General features: G+C 38.1%; 1 protein-coding gene across 2 annotated transcripts in view; it reads right to left on the bottom strand.

Annotated features, from left to right (window-relative positions):
* Positions 1-13,665, bottom strand: part of SLC49A4 (solute carrier family 49 member 4) — a 60,433-nt gene that overhangs the window by 3,178 nt on the left and 43,590 nt on the right. Inside the window, exons 7-8 of one of the 2 annotated variants that reach the window (XM_031590641.2) lie at positions 13,410-13,537; positions 2,798-2,980 (exon numbers count right to left, since the gene is read on the bottom strand). In XM_031590641.2, the coding sequence (XP_031446501.2) occupies positions 2,798-2,980; positions 13,410-13,537 (311 nt within the window). Of the gene's footprint in view, positions 1-2,797; positions 2,981-11,525; positions 11,747-13,409; positions 13,538-13,665 lie in introns of those variants that run through there. The other variant, XM_090143671.1, reaches the window with a different exon arrangement.

Consider the following 13,665-nt stretch of genomic DNA (forward strand, 5'->3'; position numbering starts at 1 on the left):
TGGGTTTGAAGGAAATTACTGCGTTCTTAACAAAATCTTGACAGCTTCACAATCAATAGATGGTTAGCATGGTCTATGGGACTCCTCCATGGACTTCTATATATATAAAACCAATGCCTCCAGCTAATGTTAATGCTTCTTACCCAGCCTGTCAATGCAGAAAAAGGGGAAAAAAAAAATCTATTCTTGCTAATGGAGAATAAACCACTTCTGAACACTCTACTCATTAGTTCTTTGATTCCTATAGATTGAAAACTAAAACAAATTAAAAGCATAAGAAGCAGTAGGATTTGATTTTGAATCAAACCTGCTACGTGAGCTAAGGAGGGAAAACTAATTCCAAAAGACGAACCTTGTGAGTAGTGTGATCAATGCAATTTAAAACTAGTTGTACTAACTGCTGCTCAGAAGGCTCTTTTTAGCTGTTAGTTGCAACATTTTGCTCCTAAAAACAATTCCACATTTGAGAAATCCTATTGCCTGATATTTTACTACTATTTAGAAGTGTCATGTAGAAGTAAGTGTATGACTCTTTTCTTTAAAGTCTGTCAATGTTATAATGAAATATTTTTTAGTAATATTTTTATTCTTTTTGAAATTGTTTATTGACTTTTACAGAAGCTAAGCTCTCCCTGAGTCTGAGTTAATCACAATCAAGACTTTAGCACTGCTACTTTCCTAAACCTAAAATTTACATTGCTAAAAGAGAAAGCACAATTTATATTACCCAATGCAAAGGACAAGAGTCAAAGCCGGGGAAACCAAGCTCTCGAAACCAGCAACAACCAACAACATCCTCTCCTCAGAACACTTACAGATTTGGTGAGGCAAACAAAACCTTAATAAAATATTCCTAGGCTTGGAGTAGACAATATTGTTCACAGGTAAATGCTATGTTACTATTTTCTGGGAGAAGCAATACTCTTCCTTAATTAGATTAAACATACTTGAACTTGTATAATCTGAGAGACCACATATTCCTCTTGAACCCCTTATGCCTTTTGCAACACAAAATTTGGTACAGCATTGGAGCTTCATGCTAACATATGGATCACACAAAGCTAAAGGCTGATTTGTCTGTGGCTCTCACTTGGAATTCCCTGTAAGAAACCACATCCAGAAGCCGAGGCTTTTGGTCTCAGAGCACAGCATTAGAAATTAGGTTGAGGTTTCTGAAAGGTTGGAATTTCCCTTCTCAACCAAGTTAGCTGGACCAAAATCTTCAATGCACTGGAAAGTTCTCATTGCTCAATTCTGTCACAGCCTTTGCAACGTTGCAGTATGAAAAGAAAAAGAAATAAGAATTTAAACTACTGAATGATTATTTGGCCTAAAAGCAGGGAGCGAACAAGATAAATTTGACTGAGTTCTGGTTTACCCATAAGCTTCTTAGATGTCATTAGAAGATGTATTTGATTCAAAGGGAATACAAGTATTTAAGATCATTATCTAAATTCTAAAGGATTTTTCCTTTATCAAAGGAGCCAATAGCATCCACCAGCATTGACTGCCTCCAGGGATCACAAACATCTGTAATTTTGATCATTTCTGTTACTGCATCACTGAGAATGGATCATCTTGAGCAGAGAGAACTTTTTTCCCGCTCCTTTGGAGAAATAGGGAAAAGATTCCAAGTGTGTGGATACATTAATTTTAGGTTTACCTGCTAGAGAACAAAATGACCTGAAATACCCTGCTCATGAGGGAAGAAATTCACTCTAGCACAATTCTTCAGTCAGAGGAAGTTAAGACTATGCAAATATTACAAGAGATTGTGTCCCAATTCCTTGGTTTTTAAAGCAGTTCAGAACACCTTACTCTGAAAAATGTTGAAAACATCCTCAGAATATTCTGTACCATCTTTTCAGCTAAGGTTTAAATGTTGGAAATAATAATATATGTGAACAGAGTTCACACCAATTAATATTAATCATAAAAGCATTCTTTAAGATGTAAGGAGTAAACATCATGCCACTGAGGCTGGTGTGGATAGAATCCACTTTTTACAACAATGCAGTTCAGTAAAAGTATGAAAAAAATTCTTCTTTCTCAAATTAACCTACATAAAATTACTTGTCAGAAAGATACACAAGCCATGTTGAAAAGTAGCCCTGCACTGTAACCTTCATAATTTCAAACATATTTCATTCTGAAATTTACCAGTCTTCTCTGTTACAAAACAAATCATTTTAAGAAGCTCATCCATCCAAGCCATCCGCACCAGTTTCTCCAGGAGAAAGCTAGTTGGAAACAGCATCAGATGTTTTGCTGAAGTCCAAGTAAACAACATCCACAGCCTTTCCCTCATTCACTAAGCAGCTCATCTTGTCATAGGAGAGTAATAAGAATTTATTATAGTCTATTAAACAGCAAGTTTGAAGTCTGATTATGAATTATGAGGAAGCAAATAATACTCCTGAGATGAGAAAACCTGAAGATGCTGATGAAAATACCAAACAAGACACTGTTGTGCCTCACTGGGCCACTGGATTATCTAAAAGAATATTTATCCATAAAAATCTAAATTAAAAATTTATAAAAATATGATGACTGTGCATCTTGATGGGTTCTGGTTACAGCAAATTTCAAGTGGAACATGTCCACATACATCTTACAAAAAAAGCATTTTGTTTTTATTAACGCGCACGTAGAAAAGAACAAGTTCTTTCCCCTTGCTACTAAAGGGGATTCATGCATTTGATTATTAACAGAAATTGTATATGCAAATTTCTCTCCTTACTGACAAGGGTATGTCTTCACAGGGAATTATATTTTCAAAGTAACTCATATTTCTTACCTGTGTGGTAAAACGTGAGGAAAAACAAAAGCACTCCCATAAACACATTACTCAAAAAGGTGACAACTCCACAGGTAATTCCTTCTGGAACAGGGTAGACTGTTTCCACAAAGAGCTCAAAGAATATTGGTATGCTGCTGTTGAGAAATATGCCCAACAAAATACAGGATGTGTACAGTGTGGCTGTAAGAGAAACAAAAACAGCTATTAGTTTCACACTGGTGTTTTTCCCTATATACAGAGCTGTCATGAACAGTAGTATCTGAGCAACCAAAAACACAAACTTATTTTTATCCTTTGTGTATTACAAATTATATCACATCCCACTAGTTTTAGGTTTAAAGTATGCATTGTGGTTGTTGTTGTTCTTTTTTTTTTTTTAAAGAACTTTTTTAATTATTATTTTTTAATTATTGATATTTTACACAAAGCCTGTGAAGAGACACTCTGTGACTCAGAATTCATTTGTAAGATGCAATAAGCACAGAATTATGAATGCAGACCATCAGCTACAGTTTGATTTATCTCTGAAATGAACAGTAACTATCGTCCTATGTACAATTAGAGAAGGGAGCAATTAATGCTCTGAATTGGAAATGGACACAGATTAACCTTTTGACTTAGCTCTAAAGGTCAGGACTAATTGTGCTTCCATTTTACCAATAAATACTAATGATTTAGCAGATAACAAGACATTAGTATTCATCAAAGACTGAGTGGCAACATGTTGAATCTCATCTGGCTTCAATAGGAAATGAAGGGTACCCAGTGTCTAGAAGGAATGGGATGTATTTGATAAGGCAAATTTTTCACCACTGGACAGCTTATTTGTCTTGGATGAATAACAGAAGAGTACAGATGTTTCTTCAGCACCCTCAAATATTTTGCTTTATGATTTCCAACCCTGCCAAATACTTTATTTCTGAAAAATAGAAAATCTCAGAAGAATTTTGATCCAGGTAATTACAGGCCAGTCAGCCTCACCTCTGTCCCTGGAAAGGTGATGGAACAGATTGTGCTGGATGCAATCTCCAGTCAACTGGAAGAAAAGGAGGTTATCAGGAGTAGTCAGCACGGGTTCACCAGCGGGAGGTCGTGCTTGACCAACCTGGTAGCCTTCTATGATGTTGTCACTGGCTGGGTGGATGGGGGGAGAGCAGTGGATGTAGTCTACCTTGATTTCAGCAAGGCATTTGACACTGTCTCCCACGAGATCCTTATAACGAAGCTGAGGAAGTGCAGGATAGATGAGTGGACAGTGAGGTGGGTTGAGAACTGGCTGACTGGCAGAGCACAGAGGGTTGTCATTGGCGGTGCAGAGTCTGGTTGGAGACCTGTAACCAGCAGTGTTCCCCAGGGGTCGGTGCTGGGTCCGGTCTTGTTCAACATCTTCATCAATGACCTTGATGAGGGGATAGTGGCCACCCTCAGCAAGTTTGCTGATGATACGAAGTTGGGAGGATTGGCTGACACACCCGAAGGCTGTGCTGCCATTCAGCGAGACCTGGACAGGCTGGAGAGCTGGGCAGTAAGAAACCAGATGAGGTTTAACAAAAGCAAGTGTAGAGTCTTGCACCTAGGGAGGAATAATTGCATGCACCGGTACAGGTTGGGGGATGACCTGCTGGAGAGGAGCTCTGCAGAGAGGGACCTGGGTGTCCTGGTGGACGACAGGTTGGCCATGAGCCAGCAGTGTGCCCTTGTGGCCAAAAAGGCCAATGGCATTCTGGGATGCATTAAAAAGAGTGTGGCCAGCAGGTCGAGGGAGGTGATCCTCCCCCTCTACTCTGCCCTGGTAAGGCCTCATCTGGAGTACTGTGTCCAGTTCTGGGCTCCTCAGTACAAAAAAGACAGGGATCTCTTGGAAAGAGTCCAGCGGAGAGCCACAAAGATGGTGAAGGGCCTGGAGCATCTCCCCTGTGAGGAAAGGCTAAGTGAACTGGGTCTGTTTAGCCTTGAAAAGAGAAGACTGAGAGGGGACCTGATCCAGGTCTATAAATATCTAAGGTGTGGGGGGCAAAGTGGCGAGGCCAGACTCTTTTCAGCAGTGTGCGGAGACAGGACAAGGGGAAATGGCCAGAAGCTGGAGCATAGGAAGCTCTACATAAATGTGCGCAAGAACTTCTTTACGGTGAGGGTGACGGAGCACTGGAACAGGCTGCCCAGGGAGGTTGTGGAGTCTCCTTCTCTGGAGATATTCAAGACCCGCCTGGACGCCTACCTGTGCGACCTGGTGTAGGGATCCTGCTTTGGCAGGGGGGTTGGACTCGATGATCTCTGGAGGTCCCTTCCAACTCCTATGATTCTGTGATTCTGCGATTCTGTAATTTAGTAGTGAATTTAGAAATTGAAATAAGGTTGCTAAGTTCTGTCTAGGAAACAAGATGACACCTAGACCAGCAGCCTGATCTGAGCTACCAGTCAAGAAAATAGAAGGTGTAAGGTAGAGGGTAGATGGAAAGAGGAAGAGGATAGATTTAGACTAGATATTAGGAAGAAATTCTTTACTGTGATGGTTGGTGAGACACTGGAACAGGTTGCCGAGTGAGGCTGTGGATGCCCCCTCCTTGGAAGCATTCAAGGCCAGGTTGGATGGGGCTGCAAGCAAGCTGGTCTAGAGGGAGGTGTCCCAGCCTATAGCAGGGGGTTGGAACTAGATGATCTTTAAGGTCCCTTCCAACACAAACCATTCTACAATTCCATGATTCTAAGGTATAAAGAAACAATTAGAAGGCATATAGGTGAGGAAAATCATTTCTTAAGTTTCCACCAAAATGACAAGATAACATAAACAGTATTTTTTTCAGATGCAAAAGCATTAAGTCATAGGAAAATTTTTTATAGCATCTTCTCACTGAAGTTTGCTACTAAATTCTTCGGTTCTTTCCTCCCGCCTCCCCCCCTCTCAATACAGATATCTATGCTTACATAAAGTAGACAATGCATTTTCAGTTTAATTTTGCTTTCTTCTGTCTTAGAAAGAGGAGAACTGAAAAATCTCTTCTTCATCTTGTTAAGCACTGTTCAGTCTTCCAACTGCAAAGCTGTTAGTAAGCAGGAAACTTCCAGTTTAAAAAAAAGCCTAACACCACAATTTGTTAAAATATGAAGAATCATGGAAAAGAGATCAAGGCATTAAAAGATACAGCAGAAAGGGTTATCTATCAGATCCTTCATTTGATGTGGTTCGCTTGCAAGGCACAGAGACATAATGCTTTCTCTACAGAGGATTTGCCTGGACAAGAAAAGGAAGACAGAAGACTCAGCCAGAAAGGTGATATAGATGGTATAACTTCAGGAAGGACTGCTGGCCACTCTGCTTTCTCTTTTTCCCCCAAACATACCAGAATGTTCTGAGTTGCAAGTTAAAAAAATAAAATAAAAAGACAACTTGTTTTAGCTCCAATAAGAGGGTGTTAGTGCATATTGCTCTATTGCTCTGTAACTGCTTTCAGATGTACACAGCAAATCTGAACGTGGAATTCAGCTATTGGAAATCTGTGTTGGCTTGAGAAACCAACACAGCAATGAAATGCAAAGAATCTCTAAAGACAAATGAACATCTGCTACTTGTTACCTTCAATTAAAGATATCCATAGGTAACTATTTGCAACTTCTAGAAAACATCCAGAATTTTCCCAAAAGCAAAAAAAAAACAAACAAACCAAAACCAACAACAAAAAAAACCCCATGTAAATCACAAAGAGGAATTCCATATTCTAACATCAAACAGTGGAAGTAGTCATGAAGCTGCTGGCTGTTACAATGAGCACCATCAGAATTGGGGCTGCTCACAGCATCTCTGCAGCATGACTCATGCTCTCCCTCAAACCCCAGCAGTCAGACCAGGGAGACAGCATGCCTCCAAACTGTGGGGATCTCCAAACATTCCCTTCACAAACTAAGTAGCTCACACCTAACATTCCTGCTCAAGGGCAACATGGCACTGTTGCAAGGAAAATATCACCTATTAATGGTGACCATTTCCTTCCTACTGTAGTGACCTTGCACCAAATGAACGTAACTACCAGGATTTTATACTGTAGGAGAACAGCTGCTGAAGTTACAGGAAATGTTTTTTCGATTAAGACAATCTCGATGACAGTCAATGGAAATGAATGTAAGGATATGAAAGTGCTGACAACTTAAAAAAGATAAATAAATAAAAATGATTTGCCAAGAAGCTAGTATTATGCTCTAAATTCTATCAAAGGCAAACAACTAGTAAGCACATGCTTGGATGGAAGCATCCTCTGTGGAACTGTGTCAGGCTATTAGTATGAAAAAGCCTGCTTTTCCTTAGAAAAAAAGAATTAACTGCCTGTGAAGCTGTGTGCAAAAGTGTGCACCTGAAACAGTGACAGATGTGGGCATCCAGGAATAACAGAACTGGGCTGGGTTTCTTTAAGCTACTTCCATTAATGTCACATTTTAAAGATCTGGATAGCTATTTCACGCTGACCACTGCAAAGCAGAGCAGGAAAAGCAACATGCCCACCCAAAGCACAGTTGCTTTAGAAAACTGGCCTGGAGCTACCCTGGCAGGAGCCTCCAATGCCTTTCAGTCATGCAGTATTCCTGCTTGAGGTGCAATGCCAGGAAGAAAGCAAGGAACAAAGTGAGTCACGATAATGTCACTACAGATGTTATTAGTTAGATGAAGTGAGGCAGTGATTTGGGACTGATGTTGCCACAGTGGCTTATCACAAAAAGAAGAAAGCTGCAAATAATCAGGTTCCAGAGGTAGAGCTTCCTCTCTACCACAAGTTGTTAGCTACAGGAAGATAAATTAATGCCTGTATCCCAGAAACAGACTTTATTTCCTCCCAGCTACCCACTGTGGCAAAAGCTTCATACTAGAAACAAGTAAATTAGGAATCAGAATGAGGAAAGGATTTAAGTGACAGTGTCCACTTGTTTGTTCCTGCATGAGCTTGCAACACAGCAGGAGGTGTCTTGCATTTCTATCTCAGACATTCAAACAAGTTCCTAGAACTTCCCGGATGTCCACATCCAAAAATTTCATTTTAAAATACACCATCGCTACTAATCTACAACTGCAAAGCTCAATCCAAAACTAAATTAAATTAATGGAAGAATCTCCACCAGTCTAAACGGTTCTTATCGTTCTGCTGGCACATACAACTTGGATGATTTCCAATAAACAGTAAGAAATATTACCATTTCATTTTTTAAAAAAAGCATTTCACAGATATATTTACTAGAGAAATGCAGACACTGGTGCAGTATTGAGTACAAAGAAGCATCTTCTTCCAAAGTCCTTTGACAGAACTCTTGAATACTGTACATTTTGCAATAGTTTTCAGACAAACTGAGATAAGACTTGCACAAGCTTCATATAGATAAACAGGAAAGTAAATACAACTTAACATTCCTCATGGGCATAGCATACAATTTAAGTGAAGCCTACAGAGATCCGACGCATTTTGTTATTGTTGGTTATAATAGCATCCCAAATGCCAAAATGAAGGATAATGCCTTATGCAGATGAATACTTCGTGGACTTCAGTATTTTCACATATGAGCTAAACAAGTCAAAGTTCGTTCCTATCAAACTCCCTCAAGTCTGTTAAAGTGGAGAGAATCTTCTCTGTAACTTAATCCCTGCTATTGGCAACGTTAAGAACAGTCATTGAAGAAGTTGCCTTCAATTTTTTCCATGAGAAATGTGACTGCCCTAAGGTAAGAGAGCAATTTTTACTGTAAGTTCCTTATAGGAACAATAAAAAAAAAAGAAAAAAAAAAAAAAAAACAAAACAAAACCAGTAGAAAGATGTCTCTATACTCTGTATTTATAACATCAATATGTCTCATTGCATAAATCTCTATTCCAGCATGTGTTGATCAAATTCTTATCTCATGATATAGCTATAAAAGTAAACAAAAATTTGATCAAATTACATTTGTTCAATATATTTCCTGAGAGAAAAGCAAGTAGAACTCACTTGGAAAGCAGAATATTTGCTTTATAAAAAAAAAAAAGCAGAGGAAATTGGTGAGTGATCATCGGCTCCCCATCAGGAATACAAAGGTCATTACTGCAAACTTACGAGTTGGAAAAGTACAACAGGAGGGGGGAGTAATAAGACCTACCTAGAGACCTACTCAGAGCCATAAGCAACAGGCAAATGCTGAAGCTAGAAATAAAAAACAAACCTCAGTTTCCATGTTTTCTGACCTATTTTATCCTTTGAGGCAGCATGGCTTAGTACGTCTTGTTTATAGTAAAGAAATTAAAACTCAAATTATGAAACAATCAGTATTACATAACTAATATTCCTCTTTTTCAATACTGTGCTTCGCAGATGATGATGGGGAGACAGATGTGTTTATAATGTTCAATCTGCTGAACCTGAAAAATAATGCTTAGACTGCTTAACCTAAATACAGTAATCAACTCGCAGAGTTGCCACAGTATTCAGAGTATCTGCCAAGCAGCACCAGTAAAGATTTTGTAAAGCAGAATTCTGCTGAATGTGCTCATAAATATTAGAATATTCTTGATATGCTAGGCTGAAAACATTCCATCTGAGCTGCAAGCAACCAGCACTGCCTATCAATTTTTAGAAAATGCTGGCATTTGTATCCAGAGATACTACCAGCTACACAAAGTGACAAGATACTGAAACTGGCATTACAATGTGTTACACAATTATTTGGGGTCAAAGCCTCCCTTTGTACATAAATTCACATAATGAAGATCAGTACAAAGCAAACTAACAATGGGCTTGGCACAGAGAAAGAGAGATCAGCAGCTGCATTGGGAATTCAACAGAGAAAACTATTTTAATACCCAATTCTATATAAAACAGTCTTTGAAACTAGCTGAAAAATGCAAATAATATACACTAAAATTTCTTAAAAGAAAATTCAGTCTTGCTTAAAACAAAAACTGATTTCAGAATGAAGGATTTTTAAGAGCTATAATTAGCTGATGAGAGGTGTTTGTGATAGAAGACATAGCAGCTATGATGGCATTGTTATTATCGCCTTGCTTTCTTTTCTCCATACTGGCAGTTACGGGTCTGTTATGGCTCATACACAAGACTCCAAATACACCTTCCCTAAAGTCTTCAGGAGATATATTAAGAAGTCAGCAACTGAGGTAAAATTTGTCTCACCTTGTGGCAGGAGAAAAAACTCTTCATGATAATGCAAAGCAGTGCACATATTATACAATACAAACAACGTTAAACAGTATAATTTAAAGGAAACACAAAGCAGTCATTGATTTTTAATATCTACATTAAAGCCTCCATTCTAAGTAATTACATTTTTATAGGAGATCTTTAGATGATGTTGTGTCTATTTATAAGGAATTAGGAGTGTGTTATACAAACAAGTGCAGGATGAAACTCTTCGCTGTGACTGCTTTCTCAAATACAATTCCTCCTCCAGTCTTTAAATTAGACATTACTACAAGTGCTACAAAAGTATATTGATTAAAAGAAGTTTTCTGTTTGTTTTTGGAAAAGAAAAAAAGTCTTTAGATATTTCCTTCACCTTCCGTTAAGATGAATAATCAGCCAAACTCTCTTTTTGTTTCAGCATTTCAAAAGCTTGCCTGCCTGCCAACGTAGACAGGTAAGGAAATAGTCTGGAGACCAGATGAGAGAACAGGAAAAGGGTTTTCAGAAAGGGGAACAAGTACATCCACCTACTATAGGAAAACACTATTTTTGGACTTGGTGAAATCACTGGCAAGGCCCACCTATGGATGCAAACATTACGTGTAGATCAATCAGCTATCAGCTGAGATGAGCAATGCCTGTGATTTTATAGGGCAAACACTGACCTGTTCAAGAGAACAAGAGAGGGAACCCCTCACAAAATGGAAGCTAGCACATTGGAAGGCAAAGTATTCTTACAAGAACAAAGGTACACACACAAGTTTTCTCAACAGTCAGCTCTGAACCCTGCTTGCTCTGCCTCAGCACCTGAATAAGATTGCATGACAAGTATGGTTCAAGACCCATCACTTGCAGAGCAGCACTGCCAAGCCAAACGCTGGAGTTCTTTGCCACGGGAGAGAAAGAAGCCAAAGAGCCTTACTATCACCTCCTTGGCTTCATCACATCCTGCTGCCCTCAGTAACATAACGATCCCTGTGTTGCAGCAGGTCTTCAGCAAGGACTGCAAAGTAGCTCTGAGGTACAAAGCAATTACACAAATTTTACTACAAACAACCACAAAAATGTACAGACAAACAAAAAACTCTACTGTGATGAGTTTTGTTTTGCCCAGCTTCCAACCACAGAAAAACACTCACAGGACAACTACCTGGAAGGCCACTGTCAACACTGGTCCACCAGGTATTCTATCCTAGGCAGCTATCTCAAACCACTTCACAAAGCAGGCAGACAATGGCCTGCACTAGATCTCTAATATTTTGGCTGATATACTCTACATCTCAATTTTTAATTAAAAGAAGAAAAAAAAAAAGAAAACAAGAAAGAAGCTCATCAAAATCAATTCAAATGTACCATTTCTCCCAATTACTGTGGAACGTACAGGTCATCATCGTACCGCATCATTATGTTGAGGAATAATCTAGCATGAAGTTTCATAAATTAGCTTAAATAGCTTGTGTGTTTTCATCCATAACACTGTATTTCATAAAGATATGCCACTGCTTTTTCGTGTATGAGGATCTAAAATAAACAGGTACATCACATCTATTTTATACAAACTTTAATAGAAAAAGCTGATACAAAACCTCCCCAAATTATCTATGAAGTTTAAACATTATGACAAAGGAATAAAAAAAGTAACAATTTGGCGGTTACACATCAGGCCTTGATACCTAATGCCTAATGACCTAGCTGACTTTTTCCAGAGGTTTGCACCACCGTGATGGCATTTCTATTCAAAATAATCCTTTGTTTTACAGGATAGGGTTCCACGTTTCCAGGGAAATGTGTATGAACACTACAGATTGAAAAAGCCAAAAGATAATTTACAATTCAATTTAAGGAACTACTCATTTTAGAATAAACACGCATGAAAAGAAGAATTCAGTTTCTGCATTTTTATCATGGGATGTTAAGTTCAGCATACTTCATATGATGTGCTAAATATCCTAATACACTCTTATGCCTTGACAGTGACAGACCTAACAAAAACAAAACTAACCTAACAAAAACAGAACTAAAAATAAAACAAAAAACAGCACAGTAATGACAGTAATGCACAAATATGCTCTGGACAAGTAGGAATTCCTGCATGCTGAGCAATTTGACAAAAAAAAAAAAGTAAATCAGAGTTGGGTTTTGTTTTGGATCATTGGCGAATACATCTGTAATGACTTTCACCTCCTGAAAACCTCTCTGCTTCATTCTTATGCATAGACTTGAAGGGATATTTGGCTTGTTGCATCAATTCAGAGGATAGAGTTACTGTACAAATTTACATTACTGCAGGCTTGTAGCAATGAAGCAGACAAGCACAAAAAAGTAAGAGCTTTTATGGCATTTATTTTAGCTTTGATGGAGAAGAAAAGTGTAGTCATTTGTTATGACAACCACCATGAAGTCTGATTTATTTACTAAGTTTTACTTCTGGAGAAAAAAATTTTGAAGAAAGTTGAAATCACAAGATAACTCATGAATCTGACCAATCACCCTCCAGAGGGTGAAATTCTCTCCTGAACTGATCATGTATTTCAATTTGCCATACCCACTACTGGTTTATAGTTATGACACATGCAATGTGCCAAGAACATTTACTAAAAGTAAAATTTAATTTGAATAAAGGAATATTTTATATAATATTTTCCATAAAAACCTCTTTATTAAATATAGGGAAGAAAAAACATGGTTTTTAAATTTTGATGGTTTAGTTTTACTATAACTCATTACTCTGCTGGATGAAAGCCCTGGAATCAAGGGTATATCAATCCTTTGGTGCAGAAAGGGAGGTGAAGAACAGACTAAAAAAAAAAAAAAAAAAGCAGTGCTGATTTTCAAATAAGGGTCCAGTCAACTGGAAACATGAGTAGAATTGTGATCTTTTCCTCCACTTCTGCCAACAGCTACCTCCCACCCTTCTGATGGGAAGGATGTGTAAATTTGGGGCTGCAGTTGTCCCCTGAACTTGCATGTAGATACTACCAGTGGAGGGGGAGAAAGGACAGCATATTGTAGTGACAGCTGAACATACCATGGCTCACCTTAGTTTAAACTGCAGCATGTTTCCAACCATTAATGCAAGTTTCAAAGCCCTACATTCCCAGACATGTCACTATTTCTTATTATATGCAACACTACTTTCATTCACAGGATTATTATTTATTATATATCACCACTGTTACTCCTAAACACTGGCAGAATAAAAGTATTCAGACCCAAAATAAATCTTAAATGTGTAGTCTAGGTTACTCTACTGTTTTTTGTTTGGTCTTAATCCTTGTATGAAGCAACTTTAAAAATTCTTAGAGAATAAAAAGAATTTTCCAAGCCTTTTCTTTTGCTATTAGTAAAATTACCTATTGCTAAAGATACCTGACCAACTAATTACATAGTTGATTTGAGACTGCAAGTATACATCTGCAATACAGACTATAAATAATACAAATTAAAGTTATCGTCAATACCTGTGGTTAAAGGCAGATGGGTGACACTTGTTAGACAGGTGAGAGTGAACCAGGTTGATGCTAACGTTGCTCCAGATAAAAGCAGCAGCAGAATAAATTTCAGCATGCCCCTAATAAAATCTGCAAATCTAAAACAAAACAAAACAAACAAACAAAAAAAAAACAAAAAATAACCCACAGATCAGAGCAGTACAAATGCTAATTTTCACATTACTTAAACGATGGTTGACAATTAATTCAGTAAATTCTCATTAAA

The sequence above is a fragment of the Phasianus colchicus genome, chromosome 7, assembly GCF_987193195.1.
Source record: "Phasianus colchicus chromosome 7, bPhaCol1.hap1.1, whole genome shotgun sequence".
Lineage (NCBI taxonomy): Eukaryota > Metazoa > Chordata > Aves > Galliformes > Phasianidae > Phasianus > Phasianus colchicus.